The 22,998-nt window shown below is 36.3% G+C and overlaps 1 protein-coding gene across 1 annotated transcript; it reads left to right on the top strand.

Annotated features, from left to right (window-relative positions):
• Nucleotides 1-9,005: 9,005 nt before the first annotated feature.
• On the top strand, nt 9,006-12,392 carry LOC136817425 (uncharacterized). Its single transcript, XM_067073760.1, has 2 exons — nt 9,006-9,786; nt 12,085-12,392. Exons 1-2 carry the CDS (start codon nt 9,006-9,008, stop codon nt 12,390-12,392), a joined length of 1,089 nt encoding a protein of 362 aa, XP_066929861.1.
• Nucleotides 12,393-22,998: the final 10,606 nt, after the last annotated feature.

The following is a 22,998-nucleotide window of genomic DNA, read 5'->3' as shown; positions in this document are numbered from 1 at the left end:
ATAGGAGGTCATATAAGAAGGTGAACTAAAGGTAAGTTAAAGGCTTATTTTGGAGAGCTCAGTTCTAACCATTTCATTGATTTAGACAGCTTCAACCCTTCAAAACCCTAATGATGGTCAATAGCTAAATCAAATAAAATTTGAGCAAATTATGACGTGAAAATATCTGATCACGTGTTATCCAATGATGAATAATTAACACTTAAGTTCAAGTCATTACTCTTTTCGAAATAAAGTTAAATTAGCCTTAGATAGCCAATAAAAAATAATGCCCTAAAAAGAATAGTTTTCTTAATTAATAGTTGTCAATGATTGGATAAAAAGGTAACAAAACCGCATATTTTTCGCAAACTTTGTTACTAAGTTATCCAAACCTTACCAAATAACACTTGATAGGAGGTCATATAAGAAGGTGAACTAAAGGTAAGTTAAAGGCTTATTTTTGAGAGCTCAGTTCTAACCCTTTCATTGATTTAGACAGCTTCAACCTTTCAAAACCCTAATGATGGTCAATCGCTAAATCAAATAAAATTTGGGCAAATTATGACGTGAAAATGTCTGATCACGTGTTATCCAATGATGAATAATTAACACTTAAGTTCAAGTCATTACTCTTTTGGAAATAATGTTAAAATAGCCTTAGATAGCCAATGAAAAATAAAGGCCTAAAAAGAATAGTTTTCTTAATTAATAGTTGTCAATGATTGGATAAAAAGGTAACAAAACTCCACATTTTTCACCCATCACGTTACAAAATTATCCAAAAAGTGCCTATTATATCAATTTTTTGTACCTTTTTTTTTGCGAAACTTAAGGTTTCTACTTTTAAAAACTTCTCTCTGAAGGAAACCTATGAGCTTTTAAAAGTATTATAGATATGGTGAGACATGTGAAGAGGTATGAATGACAGTTAATTATGCAAGCTTTTTCAAGGTAGCTTTTGAAAATGTTACATTATTATCCAATTCTTACCAAACAGTACTCCTTACTCTACTAATTAATTTAAAAACATTACGTACAAACTCAAATGAAATGTTTTTTGATATCAATATCTGGATATTATGAAACAGCATATTGTGACCTTTAAGCTGTGTTACATCATTATCCAGTGGGTATTTCAACAAACTTTTCGTGTCAAAATGATATCTATTATACCCTAAATAAGTTCTATAACTCAAGATATCTATAGGTTAAGCTGCTCAGTAGATCTAGAAATCATTATCCAGCACTGTAAAAAGTTCAAACTAACATATCTTTTGTTCTTTTAAAGGGGAAAAAATTCTGTTACCAAATTATCCAAGAAGAACATTTCACCTTAACCATCAGAATAATCTGACCTTTGATAAGAAATGGTAAACCACTAAAATGGATAATCTTGTAACATAGACATCAAATGTCACAGAAACCTCAAAAACTTGCCTTTTTTAATGATCATGTCCATATACGTCAGGTAATATATTGAGATTTGATTTATTTTTTTGTCCTGTATTTTTAATTAATCTAATTCTAATTATCCCCTCTTCTACCTAACTGATTAGTAATTATATTAAAAACTCGCAAAACTAAATGATAATTGACATGCTCTAAATGCTCTCAACATGTCTATAAAGTCGTCTAAAATAGACTTGAATTACGAATTTGAGTTTTCCGTACCGTACGGTCAGTTCTCTGACAAAACTCGATCTTTGACGTTGACATTTGTTATTACTGGAAAACGAGATTTATATTTGTACCTATTTTTACCTATTAGCTTTCCCATGCCTCCCATCTACATATTGTATAACTTTTTGGTTATCTCTACTTAGTTATTTTGTTATTTAAAACTTAAAAAATGTATATACTTTTGGAAGTGAAAGAGAAAAGTTATAGAATTCGTTATAATCTAAATTTAGAACGCATTGAATTTGTAAGATTAGTTTATCTCCCACAGGATTTAATTTTTGAAAAATTTGAAAAAATAGGTAGAATAAAGCCTTGTCTTTATCCTATTATTATTGAGAAACAATACATACATTTTGCTTAAATATTCCTGAGATCATTACATTCAATTATACGATTCAATTACTTATTTGAAAAGGCTTGGGATTTTACTTAAGCAAACAAACTTATTCGTAAGGTCGGAAAACCCAGGTCACATATTTGATTATTAGAACCGTAGTTCGGGTGTCATTTTTGAACAATTTCCCGTTACCGACTTTTGGTCAACTTGGTTCAACCCTGAATATCTCATACGAAATTGAATGTGCCAACTCTACCCTTTAGGGACCTTTGGTAAACTTGGTTCAACCCTGGATACCTCATACGAAGTTGACTTTACCTTTACTAGCTCTTAAGGGGACTTTTGGGGGCTATTTTGCGTAACGCCTACCGTTTGCTACCGTTTTTACCAAGTCATGTATAGCTTTAAAGAAGAGTATTAAAAATAAGATATCGAAAAGTGTTGGGCCAAAAGTTTAAAATGACCCTGTCTCGAAATATCGGCTAAAACGTTATAAAATACGTCGAGTAAACGCGTCATAAAGACGGTTTTAATAACGTCATCATAGAAAAGTGATAATTTCAATTATTTTAATTCTACAAACATAAACATTTAACTGATGAGGCAGATCGACAATTCTATAAACATAAATTAGAAAATTCAAAAATTTTGATGACGCCAGCACATTTTAATGTATTTTCATTTTTACCGAAAGAAACTGATGTCATCCAAAAATTTTAATGAAACTTTTCATTTTAAAATACAGTTGACGCTCTCTAATTTGACGTTCTGTTATTCGATAAGCTCCTGTTTACGATCAAATTGAAAGTCACCGTCAAATTTCCTTAAGAAACTCTATTAAACGACGCTCCACTATTTGACATTCTATTATTCGATGAGTGCCCGCCGTGTTTTCAATGAAAATTTGAAGTCCCGTAAAGGTTTTTCGCTCTCTTATTCCATTTTGGTGTATAAAAAAGTCTTAAGGACGGAATTCCATGTTAGGATTTTCGATTTTTCTGTATGTTTGAATTAGAATTTCGAAATTCAATTTCTCAAAACTTTTAAAAACATGCAAACATTGAATGTTTTCTACAATAAAACTTAAGTTTTAAACAAGGCATTCGATATTTTTCCTGATTCACGTTAGATATTAGCATTGCATTATAGATTAGCATTCAGCTTGATGAGTCCATTCATTCACTTTTTCAAGAAATGTTTTTCCAAGACTAAATTGTGCAGATATAACAGAGTTGTACGATACTGATAGAGAAAGGCTAGCGAGGCGACTGATACAGAGTTTTTCTGCCTGTCCTTGTTTCAATATCAAACCAATTATGCTAGGCAACATGTTGCAGTTGTGACATCTTGTGTGTAGCTGTGTGTTGATAGATGTCATGATGGGTGGAATTATTGCATTAACAGTTTTGACTTTATTCCTACTAATTCTTGGATTAGTACCAAAGGCGTTGAACAATGCCATAGATAATGGTGCTTTGTCAAACATTTCTTTGTGTCAAGATTTGCTGTTTCTCTAAATGTAGAAAAAAAGCAATAACTTTTGTTAGTACTAAAGAAAGTATGTTAATTTGAGCGTCAGAAAAATGAGAAATAATAACGTGCCAAAGCACTGGGCCCAACTTCAGTATACGTCTGGAAGTAAAAGGTCCAGTTGGGTCGATTGTAAATCCAGGATGATGGGAACTCGGCATTAAGAAATGGTATAAAATGTATATACACACACTAGCTCAACTGAAGTTGAGAAAAAAATCAATTACTTTCAGCGTACATAAACTTTTGAAAGTATAAACTTTTGCGACTTTCAAAATGAAAAAAAACGATAGAAAAATTTTAATTTCCAATTACTTATTTTTTTTCGCGCTCTCGCAAATAAAACAATAAGTTGCTAATGTCTCAAATTATTTGCGACGCACAAATTCGCGATATGAAATAACTTTTTTTCCCGGTGCGGACTCGCAGCTTTAAGGCAAAAAATGCTAAAATTACCAGTTTCAATCTTGATTTCAAAGCTTTACAGATTTTGAACTTTTTAAAGAATTCTTCGCCAGTTAAACTTTTGCCTTGTTAAGGGGTGTTAAGAATTTTCAAATACATTTACTTTCACAAAAAGTCTGCAATTTTGGAAAAATTGCGATAGTATCTGCTCCCGAAAGTTTGTACGCCTAAAGTACAATACAATATAAATATACCGATCTCATAATTTTGTTTGCAATCATTGCAAATCCAAATTTCGTCACTCTCAATTTTCTGGTTATTTTTCAATTTGGAACATTTGAAATGATACCATTGGTGGCATCTATCACAACTGATCCCGAGTGCAACTTTTCTACGGCAACGCCCACAGATCCAGCTCTTTCGACTTTTACTCATGGATTGGTATTCTTCTATTATCTTGAAAACGTCATCTATGACAAGGTCTTTGATGATTTCTATGTCTATTTCACGGAACGAATCTTTGTTTCTCATTTGCATAAAAGGAATAATATCAGCCTTATCTATATTGCCATTCTGATTTACCGTGTCCTGGGCAAGGTCGATTCTAACAAGCCATGATAGTATGAGGATTTGTTTTGCTCTCGTTGACAAGATTTTAAACGGGTCTAAAAAAGAAAAGAAAAGTTTGAAAACAGCAATGTCGTTTTGAGCTTTTATTGTAAATTATTGAATTTAAGGTTTTTTTTTGACTTGTTTTTCAACAAGTTCTCCAAACTTTTACTATTCATCTATTAGCCTGGGCATCCAAGCTCAGTAAAATCTGAAATTCAGAGCTTGGTGTACCTAGTCCAGGGTCGACGAATCTTTAGCTGCGCTCATTTTTCAAAGGGAAAATTACTGTGAGATTAACATTTGCATTCAAAGTGGAAAAGTTGAAATTCACATTAAGTTGTGTATTTTCCCAGAAGCGTTACTCTACTGATAGCTTTTTCTCCCAAATCCTTTCAAATTTCTCATAGTGTTTCAGTTGAGATAGTCATAAAAATCATAAAAATACTATACTTACGCAGAGGAATATCAAACGCTGATTCTTCTATTTCCATTTCATCTTCATCTTTCACCGAATCTTCGAATTCTGAATGATCTCTGTCTGTGAATATTGACTTATATTTCAGACTGAAAAATTTTCAGATTTAAATAAACGGGGTTGACCTAATTGCCAGGGATTTGGAAATTGTACTTTCAAAAACCAGGCTATTTAGAGCAAAACAAGAAGCCCGTTGGGCGTGAAGGCCCAGTGAAAAGTAACGTGTTGAAAACGAGCGTGCAAAACAGCCCCGTTGACATAGATCAAAGTGAAGACAGGAAAAATTTGTTCAAAATAACCGCGGTACTTCTCATTGGTTAGACGCTTGAAACTTTATTGAATGGTCTCCTACCAACCGGGCCTACACAGGCGAAAGTTCACCCGATTGAATACTCTCGGGTACCTAATAGCTTGGGGGTTTGGAATAAGCGGGGGGGGGGGGTTAGAATAAAAATGTCCTGGGTGGAAAACTTTTGAAAAGGAGGCTAATACAGCAGAATTTGGACAAAAGAAGGAACTTTTAAAAACATTTTCGCAAAGATCAAGAAGCAGGGGGGGTTGGAATAATATAAGAATGTCCTGGGTGGAAAATTATTTTCGAAAAATTAATTTGCGGGGGGGACGGCTATTAGGTACCCGAGAGTACGAGTTTCAAAAATCGTAAATTTTTTTACCCATTTTTTGCCTTTACAGTTTTACCTCAGTCTTTGGCCAATAAAATATTTTACCAGGCCTTAGCAGCGGACCCCCCTCGCGAAAATGTCTTCAACTACATTCAACTTTCCAATAAAATTCTAGCCTGGGTATCCAGCCTCAAAAAAATCAAAAAGATCTTACCTCAACATACAAAGTTTCTAAAATTTTAGAATCCGGAGTAACTAAAAAAGTTGGGTACAGTTTGTTTAATACTGCCTGTGAGTGAACCCTTGTTGACAGACTATCAAAACTTTGAAAACCCAGGCAGACACACATAATTAACTTACCATAAAAACTCTTTCACAGACTTAAAAAATTTTCAAAACTACTTTAAACTATATATATCAAAACATCAGCCACATATTATAAAGCGGCCATTTTGTTTAGAAATGAACCTGTGCTTTCATTTTCATTTGTTTATCTTTTTTCAAAACTGACCTTTTTTCAAAAGGTCAGTTTTTTCCATGGATTATGCGCACCCATAGAAAAATATAAAAAAATCCCGTGAATATTCTGCTCCTTTAAATAATTATGTGAGTCGAGTTTGAAACCGACCAACCGTTTAATGCAACAGATCCAGAAATGACCATTTTATTTTAAAATGTGTAGAATCATGAAAAAAGTCCCAATCTTTTTCAAATTTACACATGAGCTGCATTTTAGTCTCCATTAACATATTCCATAATCAGCTTATTTGAAATAATTCTGTGTTACTGTGTCTAGTTTGAAGAATCAAGCTACCGCACCAATTGTCAAACAAGACAGATCCAGAAAAAAACATTTTCACGCGTAGCATCATGGAAAAAGTCCCAATCTTGTTCCAATTTACACATGAGTTCCATTAGAGTGTCTATTACCAAATTCCAGAATCAGTTTACTTGAAACAATTATGTGTTGGGTTTGAAAATCATACCACGTCCCACCACTTAACCGTTGTTAACAGCCGACAGATCCAGAAGTGACTGTTTTCTTGTGTAACATCAAGAAAAAAGTTCCAATCTTATTCAAATTTACACATGAGCTCCATTTTAGTGTCCATTACCAAATTCCAGAATCAGTTTACTCGAAATAATTATCTGTTGAGTTTGAAAATCATACCACGTCCCACCACTGTGGACCGTTGTTAACAGCGACAAATCCAGAAGTGACTGTTTTCTTGTGTTGTGTAGCATCAAGAAAAAAGTTCCAATCTTATTCAATTTTACACATAAGCTGCATTTCAGTTTATTTATTTCTATATCAGAAGCCATTATTTCCTAAAAATAAAGTATTTTTGAAAACAAGAAACTAAAAGTGAAAGTGATGTAAGGTATAATTTTCACTCATAAAACTTTATGAAAACTTGAGCAAAGAATATAAGATATGGCAGAATGTTGAAAAAGGTTTATAAAGAAAAATCATTACAAAATTTCTTTGGTTTGAAAATCTCTTGACCACTAAAGCAAAGAAAATGTTCAAGAAAGTATGAATCAACCTCCTCGCTTCGACCGCAATCTTGTTTTGTTTTGAAAATTGTTTTGAAGGAGCGCGGAATCAGAAAATATACTTTTTATAGCCAGTATCCGACTTTAGCAAGCTTTTCCCTGTCCAGACGGCAAAAAGTGTGGTACTGGTTTTAAGCGCCGTTTCTACCAAAACGGACGGACAGACAACGGACGGACGGAAAATTGCAAATGAAAGGCCCTATCGCTAGCGCTGGGCCAAAAAGGGGCTTTCATTTAAACATTTTTGGTGTAATTTGTAGCTAATAGATGGGGCTTGATAGGAATAGAAGTTTCCAGGATAGGAATCCATTGTTGTGGTGCGAAATCAGGCCATAATGCCCAAAATGAGTATTCCAAGATTTCCAATGAGGCATCTATTCGAACGTGTCCTGAAAAGAGGGAACGCTTTTGGGATTTTATTTTTGGTGTAATTTGTAGCTAATAGATGGGGCTTGATAGGAATATAAGTTTCCAGGATAGGAATCCATTGTTTTGGGGCGAAAACAGGCCATAATGCCCAAAATGAGTATTCCGAGATTTCCAATGAGGCATCTATTCGAACATGTCCTGAAAAGAGGGAACGCTTTTGGGATTTTATTTTTGGTGTAATTTGTCGCTAATAGATGGGGCTTGATAGGAATATAAGTTTCCAGGATAGGAATCCATTGTTTTGGTGCGAAATCAGGCCATAATGCCAAAAATGAGTATTCCGAGATTTCCAATGAGGCATCTATTCGAACGTGTTCTGAAAAGAGAAAACGCTTTTAGAACTTTATTTTTGGTGTTATTTATAGCTAACAGATGAGGCTTGATAGGAATACCAATTTCCAGAATAGGAATCCTCTCCTTCAGCATGAAAAAAACAAAAGAATTCGAATGTGTCGCTGAAAGCGAAAGTGTCTCTGAATCTGTCGCTAACTTGACTTTGGTCTTGGTAAAATCCGTGTGTTTTCATTATGTAAACGAAAGTACTTACACATAGTTGTGACGTCGAGAAAGTCAAAACGGTAGAGAACATCGTAAATTCCTTGTCAATTAAGTAGTAAAAAAACGAATCGATCGTAACCGGCATAGTAGGTTTCGTTTTCTCAAAGGAGAATTAAAAACGGTACATTGCATTTAATGCATGAGTGGTTTTTGAAGACTATAATAGGGGAATACCAGGCGAATTTAGTCGAAAAAACTTAATATGTCAAAATGACTTATGCATGGAATGAATTTAGCATGAATTTGCATTGATTTTAGATAGACTATATTTGGTGTATTTTTCTTTTATTTCGAAAGGGCGTTTTGAAGAGTGTTTCCTCCAAGATTGTTTTTTTCAGACTTTCGCATGCAGGAACTTACGATGGCCCCTAAGGCTCACAAGAAACTTCCAGTTCTTATAAAATTTGTGAACTGGAACTGTCTAGGCTCAATGACCCAGAAGGCTCAATAGACACTGCACTTCTGAAAAAAAATTTCGAGTAAGCAAAAGTTCTCAAGATTTAAAATATCATTCATGAAAATTATTTTACTGGGCTGGACCGAGTTATTGAAATGAGTTATAGTTTTGAGTTTGCGAATTATGAACTATTACCGAGTGACTATTTGTTTCTGATATATGTTTGTATATCAGAGTTTAGATGCATTTGGTTTGTTTTGGTTTTATCCGGACTCTTGGTTCAGCCTCACTCTCATGTCTATATAAGGCCTCAGTTTCTTCACATGGCCCTTTTTCAGTTCTTCATTTCTTAGTGCTGACTGCTGTATTTTTGCTGTTTTCTGTTCAAACTTTACTGTTCTCTGCTATCACCTTTTCAATATGCTTGCTGAAAGATTATGCTTTGCTATTTTAATGTTCCTGACAACACCTCCTGGTACTCCTCCACCTAATGAGAACAGTGCCACACGAAAGAAGAAATGCCCTGGCTGCCAGGGAAACCACGGTGATCATACCTTTGGTCATCCAAGCAAGAATTGTCAGGGACCACAGTCACCATCTTCTTCTCCTTTGTCACGAACTCCTACAACTAGCCCGCGATCTGTTAGTCGTGCAGCTGCGATCCAACAACGTAAACAAACGTCAGAGGAAAACCCTGGCTTGCCGTTGTCTGGACATGATGAGCAAATGAGTCAGTATCGCCGCCATTTACAATTTTTGAAACGACAGGAAAATGAACTTTTGGATTCCATTAGAGCTGAACAAGAGAATCAGGAGGAAAATAATTTACGAGACGAGATCAAACTTCAGACAGAGAAACTTGAACGACTAAAAGCTTCAAGAAGTCATTCATCTCGCTCCGCCATTCCGCCATTCGCTACTCAAAACGCCATTCCCTCAGGGGAAAACCGCGCTCAGTCAAACTTTTTAAATGACAATATGTCTACTTTGCTTCACCGTCCGCTACTTGCTTCTGCTCCGCTCGCTTCTCAACATCAACCACAACAAACCCAATCTCAATCTCATTCTGCTGGTCATGCACTTGGTTTTGCTGCTTCACTTTCGTCGTTAAATTCTGGCTCGAATTCTCAAGAATCCCATCGCCCAGTCACCCAGAACGAACTCTTTTTAAGACCGACACGAACCAACGACATCACGAGAGGTAAAGCCTTGCGAATTGTTGACTTTGTTTCTCGCATTCGCCCTGCAGAAGATGAAAAAGTTTTGTCTTATGATAACAACTGCAAGCTTGCCTTAATTTTACAGGACTCTAAACCAAAACTTTCCAATGTTACCGTAGAACAGTTTAATATTGCCAATCTTCGTATTTTTTATGAAGCTCTCTACCCTTCTTCATGTACAGGAATACCTCTCCTATGCGATTAAGGTCTTGGAGCTGGCGACTAAGTACACATGGCAATCGGTGTTGCAATATGACGATGAATTTCGGATTTTGCAACACACATATGGGTGCTCATGGAGTACTGACCATAGTCACCTACATGAGGTTGTTCTCATACCTCGCTGGGCTGCAAAGCTACCTCGTGGGCTTGGGCAAAGCAGTGATACTTCCTCATCCAAAAACGATTCTTTTTTCTTAGGCTTTGCGGGTAACAATAAGGGTTCTGGTCCTGCCATTATGACGCATCTCTCCTCTGGTTCAGAGATTTGCCGAATGTTCAACTCGAGGAAAGGATGTCAGAAGTCTCCCTGCAAGTTCACCCATGCTTGTAACCGCAAGTTTGGCTCTCAGGCTTGTGGAAAATCCCACCAAGGTTTTCTGCACCCTGGGAGTGGAGGGGAATCTCAATGACTTTCTTCTTCTGAGCCAGCTCCCTCTCCGCTTGATTCTGCAGTTTGGGACAAAGAATTACTGGATGACCCTGATCGTCAATTTTTATTTGATGGGGTGGTCAACGGTTTTCAATTGCTCCCAGCAGATGCTAAGATCAGCCCTGCGGAGATGGACAACTATAATTCTGCTGTTGGCCCTAGTTCTAAAGGAAAAGTTGAAGCCACTATTTTGGAAGAACTATCAGCCGGAAACTACATAATATCTGCTGAAAAACCAGTTGTCGTCAGTGCCCTTGGAGCAGTTCCAAAGCCTGACTCAGAGGATCTCCGTTTGATCCATGACTGTTCTATGCCCTACGGTTTGGGTGTAAATTCTTACATTGATATTGATAAGCAATCTTTCCAGACTCTAGATGATGCCTGTCGGCTGATAGGGAAGGATTTCTTCATCGCTAAGATAGATTTGAGACACGCGTACAGATCTGTCCCAGTCCACCCAGCAAACCGAGATGCTCTCGGCTTGAAGTGGAAATTCAGTGGGGACGAGCATTACACGTATCTAAAAGACACACGTCTCCCTTTTGGTGCATGCAGTGCTCCTGGTATCTTTCATCGGTTGACCCAGAGCGTTAGACGTATGATGCAGAGGAAAGGCTTTCCTTTGATCATTGTATATCTTGATGATTTCTTGATCATCGGGAGGAATCAACATGAATGTCAAGCTGCCTTTGATACATTGCACTCCCTACTTGTTTCTCTAGGATTCACAATCAGCCCTTCTAAGGTTGTTCCACCATGTCGGAAACTAGTTTTTCTTGGAGTTGAGATTGATACTACTACATGAACTCTCTCACTCCCTGATAAAAAGCTAAGTGAACTGAGAGACGTCTTGATGTCTTTTCAATCACGAACTCGTGCCTCAAAGAGACAGCTCCAGCAGCTGGCTGGGCGTCTCAACTGGGCCTGTAAGGTCATCTATGGTGGAAGAACCTTTTTGCGTCGCATTTTGGACCTTATGGGTTCTTTACAGAAGCAGTCATCCAAGTGTCTGTTGAATGAGGAATTCTTTAAGGACATTGCCTGGTGGCTAGACTTTCTAGGGGTTTTCAATGGCCAGTGTTTGTTCCATGACACTAGGCCTGTTACTAACATCCACACAGATGCTTGTTCTTCAGGTATCGGAGCAGTGTTTGGAAATGACTGGTTCTACTCTAACTTGTGGGTTGATGCTCCTTTCCTAGCAGGTTTGCACATCAACTACAAAGAGGCTCTTTGCATTGTGTTTGCCTTAGAACGTTGGGCTCCTTTTCTCAGTAATAAGGTAGTCCATATCTATTGCGACAACACTGCTGCAGTGGGCATGTTGAATAAGGGATCTTCTCGCAACCCGCTCATGATGACTTACCTCAGGCGTCTGTTCTGGTGCTCAGCCACATACAACTTTCGCCTCAAAGTTTTCCATGTCCCGGGGGTCCTGAATGTTGTTGCTGATCATGTCTCTCGGTTACATGAACACAAACATCTTGCTGCTTTTCTCCAGTATCTTTGTGACTGTTTCGATCAGTTTGATCCTTCCGATTACATTGTCTGGCACATGTCTGAGAACTGTTTCTTTTTTCTTCTTGGTTTATATGGGTCTGGCTCATGCCTTCGCTCTGCCTTTTAGAGTTTGCGTCTTCGCTGCTGGCAGAAGTGCAGTTATATCGTGAAGCCACCTATGCTGTCAATACCCGCAAGGCCTACCGTACTCACCGAAAGGTCTATCTCCAGTTTTGTAATATGCTTAATATTTCGCCTGCTCCTGTTCAACGTGTTCACCTCTGTATGTATGCTGCCTACCTAGCACGGTTCCTGTTGCCGCAGTCTGTTTGTGTTTATTTGAATTTTGTTGGTCTTCTTCACCGGGAGATGGGTTTCCCCAACCCTCTCCTTGACAACTGGTTTTTTATTTTTATTTATTTATTCTTTATTTAGAGTTGGGTACTAAAAATCTAGATTTTACAAATGAATGTAAACTCTAATTAAATCCAACTTAGTAAAAATTAAAAAAAAAAGAAGTAATAAAGTTAAAAACACGTTAAAGTAAAATAATTCCTGTCCTCTGTGCTCAAGGGTATTAAGCGATCTAAGGGTATCTCTCCCGTCCCCAAGCTCCCCATCACTGTGGATATCCTCTCTTTCATTCATTTCCAACTCAACCTCCTAGATAGCAAGCAGGCTTCCTTCTGGGCACTGTGTCTGGTCTCCTTTTTTGGTCTTTTCAGGAAGAGCCACCTTTTGCCGGTTTCCCAGAGGGACTTCTCGTCGAGTACCTTTCTCACTAGGTCTGATTTTTCGTTTGTTGGTTCCGGGGTGCATATCAGAGTGAGGTGGAGCAAAACCATCCAGTTTGGTCAACGTAGTGTTACTATACCACTGGTTGCCATACCCTCCTCTCACCTCTGTCCGGTTTTGGCTGTGTCCCGTGCCTTTTCCCTCACCCAGGGAGCCCTTCCTTGCGATCAAGCCTTTTGTTGGAGGGATTCCCACCTTGCCTCGAATCGGGTTTTTGTGTACCGGGATTTTATGTGCATCCTTCAGGCTCACCTCTCTCGTTCTGGGCTCTCACCCCGTCAATATGGGTCACACTCGTTTAGACGTGGTGGGGCCACCTTTGCTTTGGAGGACGGGATACCTCTTGACTCCATTGCAGTCATGGGTGATTGGAAGTCTGATGCAATGTACCTCTATTTACATATGCCCCTGTCCCAGCGCTTGCACGCCCAGCATTCTATTTCTTCCTATATTTCATCTTTACCTAACTAACTACCACATTGGATTTGGACATTTATTTTATTCTAGTTTTTATTCCTGTACATATTTGCCATGTCATTCATTGTCTTCATTTCAAGAACTGAAAATACCATGTAGATCACACTGTGTGCCTTCCTGCCTAGTCCCCCTTTCGACCACTTGTGTTTAAGTTTCTGATATATGTTTGTATATCAGAGTTTAGATGCATTTGGTTTGTTTTGGTTTTATCCGGACTCTTGGTTCAGCCTCACTCTCATGTCTATATAAGGCCTCAGTTCTTCATTTCTTAGTGCTGACTGCTGTATTTTTGCTCCTCCACCCACCCCAGCATCTCGGGAGCTTCCTTTTTTTTTTTAGCAATTTCTTTTTATTTTGAAGCCTTGTTTATTTATACCTGCCTTTTAGTACTATTACTCCTGTTTTGTAATTTTCAGCCATATACTCAATATTGTTTACACATACTATTTACTGTTTACTGTTTTTTGTCATTTTGTCATTTTTGCTGTTTTATAACTATATGTGTTTGTATTGTGTTTTCTTTACGCGTATCTGTGTATTCATTTATTTTATTCTAGTTTTTATTCCTGTACATATTTGCCATGTCATTGTCTTCATTTCAAGAACTGAAAATACCATGTAGATCACACTGTGTGCCTTCCTGCCTAGTCCCCCTTTCCACCTTGTTTAAGGTCCGTAAAATAGATCTTCCTAAAATCTTTATCTAGCCCGATTAAAAGAGCGGGGAAAATTTTGGGATAATCGGGAAAGATAAGGCGCTAAACTAAAATTACGTCATTTTCCATATGAGAGAAAACAACATTTTAGTATCACACACAGGAAGGGTCGGATTTCGTCGGTAGTTTCGGATGTTACCGATAAGGAAATCCTTCCGACTTAATCTTGACTTAAATGATGACTTGATGACGGTAGAGTGACTGAAGCGATTTGGAATATACCGTAGTTGTGACCCGCAAAATCGAGAACAGTAAAACTGCTGATTTACCGTTGTCCTCAACCGGCCAGGATATAGTTAAATTAGAAACCTTACCGTCTCCGTCTCGTTGAAAAACACACATACATCAAAGTCTTTGCATACGTACATAAACTCGGTAATAGAGAGATTATGTATCGGAGATATTCTACGGCTACGGTTGCATGGCTGTAGACATTTCCCGGGAAAAACAACAAAATAACGTATAAGCAAAGTCGACATAATGCCGTTTGTCACATATCGAATCTACGTTACTGACAATGAATTTAAAGCCCAAAGGAGCTAGAATTTATAAAATATGAAACCTTATATGATTAAATTGTACGGAATTGCGGGGTCGTACTGAGGTTTTTGGCTGGACAAGGGTCTGGATGGAAAATAAGTAACTTCATTTTCCATAATGAAGACAGTGTACACCAAAGAATACCCTGGAACTGGCTGGGTTTTGGAGAAAAGAAACCAAGCAATTAGGTTGTAAAAATAATAAGGGGGCTTTTCTTTATACAAAATCTTTTTCGTTTTCCTCCCGACACACTGTATATCTCTCAGTTTCACTCGAACGGATTTTAAATAGGTGGAGCGTAGAGGGGGTATCGAAAAAAAACAACCCTTGTAAACTTCAAGCCCGCCAGGCCTGTTTGCTTCCTCCCGCCTCCCTCCAACCATGGTATAATTAGTCAAGAAATAACCCTACTATGGGGAAACTTTCGTCACTCTACGCTAAGAGTTTTGTCACCATCTTCCCCCGTTGAAATTAGATTGCAGGCAAAATGAGTTAGAAAAGCTATTTTTTACGTTCAAAAATTGCTGAAATAAGTTTTGCACAATTCGAAGCTTTTCGCAAAAATTTCAACTAGTGAAACACAATTTTTGACCATTTCATAGAGAAAAAAACAAACTAGTCTATACTTAAGCCAAGGAAATAAAAAAAATTTCTCTCTAGAAAAGGCATTAACCGCCTAGATTAATTCCCGTAAAATTAGTTCCAATAATGTATGAAAAAGTAGTACAAGCAAGTTTCAAGTTTATCTGTATCGTTCGTTCATCAATGAAACGTGTTCCCTAAAAGCGCGTCAGATTAATACCAGAAGAAGAACTTTCTCAAAAGGGCTATCTTCACAAAGGGAATCTTTGGCAAAATAAAACAAATGAACGCGAATGGCTTGAAATTATGTACATGTTTTTTTAATAAGCATAACATTTATAAGCATAATTCTGAGATTGCTTGAGTTGTGTAAGTGGAAAAATTAGTGTTGTTAAGTTTTTCTAATAGATAGAAAATAAGTTGTATCTGTATCTGTTAGATAAAAAACTTTGTCCATGCTGCGAACTCTCGTGTAATGTTCATGGTATAAAATCCAGCACAGCTTCTGGAGACCCGTACGCGTCTCTAAATAGTAAACTTTAACTTCAACGAATTACAAGTACAAATTTCTAACTTTTAATCTTAAGTAACTAATATGTAAATGGAACAAAAATTTCTAACTTTCATTTTTAAAATATAAATAGACCAAATTTATTTGTAACTAGATGTTCTCTCAGGCAGAGTAAGAAAACGGGATTTATGGAAAAAGAGTTAAAAAAATTTACAAATGGAGAGTTTGTTAAGAACCTTAAAAATGCATATCCAAATAACCGCTAACTCGACCTGTGCTCTTTCGAATTAACTGTCAATTAAATAGATGTAAAGGAGGCCATGCAGATTAATTGTGTAAAAAAGTTCATAAACAATTCATGTGAAACAAGTCAGCAAAATGCTCAATAACAAGTAGAGCGAAAGTATCTTGTTCATAAAAAAATAAAGTACACTACCGGGTAGTCCAAAAAAAGTGTCCATAAAATTCATTTTTTGACGTAGCGTGTTCTAATGTCTCTAATGACTTGAAATTTGGTACAGGCAATCTTTAGCATAACTCTGAGCACCCCTCAAAATTTCATATTCAGAAAACAATTTTTCGAAAAGTTAAAAGATTCTAAAAATTGGAGGTCAAAAGTGGGTTGTTCAAAAATTGACGTCAATGATTTTCAGAGAGCATTTTGCTTCATAATATTTCAAAACGATTGAAATAAATTCATTTATGAATTCATAAATTCACATTTTTTCTCAAAACTTTCCACAATAACATTAAGCATAATGTTCGTTTAATAAAGTCAAAAATTAATTGTAAACCAATTTGATACATCCACCATTATTTTCATTCACAGTACGAACTCGCGGTAGGAATTGTTTTCAAAGCTTTTCGGATGATTTCATGATTGGAACCGATTTTTTTCCATACTGATTTGATCTTTCTTTTCAATTGTTCTTCGTTTTCGAACGGGTTGTTTAAACGGCCCCTGTACACCTCCGCCTTGACTGCATCCCAGAAATAATAATCCAGTGGATTGCAGTCAGGTGACGAAGGTGGCCAGTCAGTCTTTTTTACGAAACGTTTTCGTAATCTTTCTTCCATGAATCCTTGCACCAAGTTACTACCGTGTGAAGGGGCACCATCTTGTAAGAAGATCCAGTTTTCATGAGGAAATAATTTCGCAACGGACGGTATGAGTTTTTTTTGTATGTGACAGCGTTGACTTTCATACCACTTTCGTTAACAAAAAACGGTTGGGTGGCTCCATTCCATGTCAGACATGCTGAAACCATTACCTTTTTGGACTGCCGATTTGCTTGATGAAACAGATTTTCCTCTGGGACATCTTTTTTATCACCTTTGAAATAAACTCGATTGTTCTGCGGATTAAGCGGGACCTCAAGCGTAAAGTCCTTTTCATCCTGGAATGCACATTTCTCAATTAGCCGTGGATTCTTTTCGAAACGATCAGCAAGTCTGCCGGAACGTTCCGTTCGACGTTGGCGGGTAGTTTCACTCATTCTGGGCGTTTTCAAACGTTTAAATTGTTTATAACCTCTTCGCTTGACCAATCGTTTTACCGAGCTGCGACTGATACCAACCATTGGTGCAATTTCTTGAGGGCTTTTGTGCGTTCCCGGGCTTTCCTCTTGCGAGCAAATCAACATCTCAACGAGGTCCCCGTTTTCTTCCGTAGTTGCAGTTACCGGTCGGCCAGAACCTGGTCTTCTTTCAAATGTTCCAGTTTCCTTTATTTTGTTGACTAGGTGCTGAACAGACCTAAGAGCCCACTTCTTGGTTGGATGTTCTTTCCAGATCTTATGGGTTGTCCAGCCCTTTTCTTCAAAGTCGTTTTTGATTACTGCCTTGTCTTCACTGGAGAAAACCATGTTTCCACGAAGCGTTCAGTCTTGGTTTGATGGGACCAGCTTTTTCTGAAGTTCGTTACTTTGGGTATTGCAATGTAATGACTTCAAAAATTACTTTGAGGTCGTTGCATTGCAAAAGCGGAGAAAAAGATCGCCGCGGACAAAAAGAAAACAGGAGACGAAAACTAGTTTGATATGTTTTGACGTCAATTTTTGAACAAGGCGATTTCGACACATTTAATTAAAATGTTTGTAACTTTTCGAAAAATTGTTTTCTGAGAATGAAATTTTGAGAAGTGCTCAGAGTTATGCTAAAGATTGCCTGTACCAAATTTCAAGTCAATAGACCCACAAAATAAGCTACGTCAAAAAATGAATTTTATGGACACTTTTTTTGGACTACCCGGTATTACTTATTTGATGAAACTTTAAGTAATGTGTATTATTTTGAAAAATAAAAAAAGTTGATAAAAAGATTAGACAAAATCCTGCAAATCATGAAAAAATAGTGAAGATCTTTTCAAATGATTGTAAAGCGCTACGCGTAAAAATGCTCATCTCGAAAAGTAACAAATAAATATTTTTGAAGGTTTTCAGAAAATCACGACTAAAACAATTGAATAAAAAATAAAACGTTTCGTCAAAACTAAAATATTACAAAAATTCTGATATTCCGGTACTATTTCAAGGACCCAAACAGTCTAAAAAAGGTATAGTTAGGGGTCTATTTTCCAAAATTTGACCAAACTCGAGACCTCCCTAAACATAGAAGAATTTTTTGGCTTGATTGATAAGATCAATACAGTAACTCAAATCATGATAAAGTAAAACAAACAAAATTTCAACAAGGTATATGGTGAAAAACAAAATAACAAAAGATTCCTTGAAAGTGTTCCAAACAAAATTTTATGATATCAGAAGGGCAGGGCTTGTTTTACAAATATTAGAAAATTCATATGAAATATGAAATAAAATATAACATGAAAAATCAAATCAAACCTACAGGTAACAAATATTCCAAATTATCCCTTACCAAAGTATTCAGAAGTGAAAGCTGTATCATAGATCTTGAACAAATCATTGTCCAGAGGCAAGCTATATTCGTGTTAGGGTGGCCAGGCCAAATTTCAAACTCGTCAAATCACTTTGAAAATTGGTTTATCTGAAAGAGTGCAAAAAATGAAAAAAAAATGAGGGGTCATTGAGCTCAAAACGGATAAGCGGTTCCAGAGATATCATATTTTTTGTGGAGCAAACAAACAGCCTAGGCTAAATGGGTTACAGTACAAAAAACCCTTTTTTTGAATTTAAAATTTTTGAAGGGCTTGACCGTCTGTCCTGAAATTTTCATTGAAGAAGGATATTGATGTGTGCTTTGGAATTCTGGAAAAAATATTCAAAAGTGTGTTCCGAAACATGTGTATTTTACAGACCAGTTTGTAAATTGCTAGATGAAATTGATATTTGATAATGCTACTAATCAAAATAGGTGTTCTTGAGGTCTGAAGGAGCTGAAACTTCACACACTAGCAGGTATTGATGAAAATGAGTCAAGTTTGAAATTTCATACTTTTTGGACCACCGGGTGGTATTTTACAGACCGGTCTGTAAAATACACTTTACTATGGAAAAACAATGTTTCCATGCTTGGTTTCAGCAAAAAATTTGCATCCTAGCAGGGATTGATAAAAATGGGTCAAATTCAAAATTTCATATTTTTCGAATCATTGAGTCGTATTTTACAGACCGGTCTGTAAAATACATCATACCATGGGATTTATGCTACGTGGAAAGATCAAGCTTACTCTCTTGATGGTCAAATCCAATTAATTACAATCAAAGAAATATCCAGGCTTTGTTGAGCTTTTATTACTTCATTTAGTTCTCTACTGTAACCATTTGATAGTTTTACATTTTTATTAGTTCACTGTAATGAGAAAAAATATTAAAATCAAATTTAACTGTTAATTCATTTGAAACTGATGTTTCAACCGTTTCAAAATAAAAGTTATTAAAGAAATCTTGAAAAAGATTTTATACTGTCAGTCGAAAAGTTGCTCTAAAAATATCAAATGTTTATTTATTTCAACAAGATATTTCCTTTCAAAACAAATTCAGTTTGCTGATCTTTAAAACGAGAAACATGAAAATATGAAACAATATCACATTTAGAATTACCAACACTTTCTTTTCTCTTTACAGATGTAGTAACAAATAGTAACAAATTTTAAAAAAATGTTATAAAAATTTATTAATTGTCGTCAACAACAAGTAGACCGTATCAATTGGGTTTGGTGGTCGGAGTTGCTGTTGTTGCTGTTGGTATGGATGGAAACCACGATTTGGATTGCCAATACCACGACCACGATAAGGATTGCCAGCGCCACGGCCACGATTTGGATTACCGGCAACCTGATTTACTTGATTATTAATCTGATTTACTTGATTATTAATCTGATTTACTTGATTACTAATCTGATTTACTTGATTATTAATCTGATTTATTTGCTGTTGATCTAAATCTTCATCTAATTGCTGTTCTACATTGACTTGTTGCTGTTCTACATTGACTTGTTGCTGTCCTTCTACTTGTTGCTGTGGTGCTACATCAACACACATAATTCTACAGAATACGTAGATAGTGTAGATTTAAAATTTCTACAGATGTCTGTAGATTATTTACGGGTAGAATTATTATTCTACAAAATATGTAGATTTCATATTTCTACAGACGTCTGCAGAATTACGGCAAATTATTAGATTGTTACAGTTATTTGAATATAAATTTGATTGATGGTATAGTAGATTAAAGTAAACTTGACGGTTGATTGATCAACAGATTGATTTTTTTTCGGTTTCTTTACATATCAGGTATGTCTAAAAATTTTACTTGTTCTTTTAGGTAGATTTCAAGCAAAGGTTCATCAAAACCGCTCTCAAAACAGACAAAAGAGTCAGTCTGTGTGTCTTTATAATATACAAATAATACTGGATTGTTTGGATCGCTTTTTTCAACAATACCGTCAACCTGTCCTTTCCACCAATTTTCAAGACCAGTCCTCAGTTAAAAAGGTTCATTGAAAGAAGAAGTGGGAGTGGATCTTGGAATTCTAGACCAATAATTTTGGGTTCAACTTGAAAAGGTTATGATAAGATTAGATTATAATTCAGGTAAATCCAAAAATTTTACTTGTCCTTTTAAATAATTTTGAACTACTAACTTTGAAACATTCGTAAAGGTCAGTTTTGGTGTCTTTATAATACACATAAAAGGTTGGCTTTTGGGGGTCACTATTATCAGCAATCCCATCAACCTGGCCCTTCCACCAAGTTTCTAGACCAATCACATCATCTTCATATAGGCACTCTATCATATCAGCATTTTCGAAGTCTTCAGGTGTGACTTCAATCAATTTTAGTTCATTATTTTTAAAATCTTCATAAAGAGGACAAACAGACAAGTCCACACCTTCATCGTCTTTAGCTACATATTGTATAAGATATTTAGGTGACTTTTTAGAGCTCCCTTTAATTTCATGTACAAGGCCTCTGTGCCAGTCAATATTGTTGTAATGTTCAACTAATTTCCCCAATAAATCTGTTGAAGAGGAAATGACAGGGACAGAACTTTCAGCAGAAAAATTTGTCTTCCTCTTTTTGGAAAATGTTTTAGTATTTAGATTTATTACTATTATTACTTTTTCGTTTCAGATTTCTTTGAGATTTTTTAGGAGCATCAGAGTTAGAATAATTTTTTCTAACTTTAGAACCATCATCTTTAGAGCTTTGTTTTTCTAATAGAATTTCTTTTGTTTGTTTGGCAACTTCGAGAAATCTTTTTTCCTCTTGTTGCACCAAATCATCATCTAAGACCACAGAGGTACTAAATTCTCTTTCCTCCCATTCTTCAGTTATGTCGGGACTTTTCCACTCCATGACTTTAATTAAATTTTCTTGCACTTTAAGTATTGCCTTGTTTTTAGAATCAGCTGTCATATAAAAAAGAGATTTTTCAGCATTGCTGCCTATTACTTTTTTCCTGAATTGTAGCTGACATTTCAAAGCTTCTCTTTTCATTTTATCAATAGTTAGGTTTTCTAAAGATTTGTTCAAATCTTCCTTGTCAACCCACAAACCACCATATTGTTGAATGGCAACTGTGAGGTTTTCTTTATCCTCAATAAGTTTTTGTTCCTTTCTTGCTTTTTCCTTTGCTAAAGGTTTCAAATTTTCAGCACGTTTTTCATGAATTTTGTGCTTACGATCAAAGAAATCCGCTCTTTGCTTTTTTTTGAAAGTCTTGCCACTTGCATAACTTCAGCTAACTTTGAGGGGCTTAATTTATCTCTCCATTCCTTAGTTTTATTTGTATTAAACATTATTATTCCCTCATATACGACGGTCGAGGGCTTTAGGCTTTGTTTTCATGAGACGGCCAAGCATGCCAAAATCGCGCTCTGAAGCTGCATTTGTAGTTGGAACATTTTTTACTTCGTTAACTAGCTGGGCAGAAGGAGATTTGTAAACTCCATGAATATGATAATGAAGCATGCGTTCAGAAATCATAACAAATGAACCAAACATGATGCTTAGCTGTTGCTTTAAAGGATTTAAGTCAGATTCATTAGGTTCAATCAGTGATTCAAAGATTTCATCCTTGTGTAAAATATTAGCAAAAAGTGATTCCTTTCCTGCAATGAAATCTTCAGGATTATCAGCCCATTTTTTAAAACACTGAAACATGATCTGATAGTGTTCAGACATAGAAATCACTGATTTTTCTTCAACCATTTTACGCCACAGGGGCCCTGTGACCAATTTGTTAATGACACCTAAGGCTCGACATCCGATTTTGAAATTATGTACCTTAAGATCACGCTTAACAGCGGTAACAAGCAAGTTTTCGTTTTCTTTATCCAGTCCCTCAAGAAATGTAATGAGATGGTCATAAATTTGAAAAAGACCACCCCCGTTAAGGAGTAAGAGATTAAATCTATTTCCTTTAAAGGGGTATAGTTGGACGTTATCAATCTTTGGACCTACCTCCGGGTGCCCCGGTGGAGGTCCTATAAATTAACCCATGTCCGTTCGTTCGTTCGTTCGTTCGTCCGTCCGTCTGTTACCAGCTTTTCTCAGGATTGGCTCATTAGTTTTTTTGATTTTTGGCACAGTGATGCAAAATGGTAATGCCCAAAATGTGACGGAGCCCGATTTTCGAAAAAAATTCATTTCCGGCCGAAAATGCCGGAAATATGCCGGAAAAACCGGTTTTTTGGCATTTTCTCAAGATTTCATCATTAGTTTTTTCTGATTTTTTTGCAAAAAGATGCGTATTAGCAATGCTAAAAACTTGGCCGAGTCCGATTTTTGAGAAAAAATCTTTTCCGGTCGAAAATGCCGGAAATATACCGGAAATCGCCATTTTTGCAGATTTTCATCGGACTTTTCCTTATATTTGGTTGTTTTTTTCACACAAAAACATTATTGATAACAATGCTCACCATGAAGCATGGTTCAATCGTCAATAGAACTGAGTTTTGAAGCCGGAACTTTCTAAAAATCGCCGGAGCAGCCCA

Source organism: Clytia hemisphaerica, unplaced genomic scaffold (genome assembly GCF_902728285.1).
Source record: "Clytia hemisphaerica strain Z4C2 unplaced genomic scaffold, Clytia hemisphaerica genome assembly, whole genome shotgun sequence".
Taxonomy (NCBI): Eukaryota; Metazoa; Cnidaria; class Hydrozoa; order Leptothecata; family Clytiidae; genus Clytia; species Clytia hemisphaerica.
Note: the sequence above shows the minus strand (reverse complement) of the source record. Positions and strands in the feature narration are given on the sequence as shown.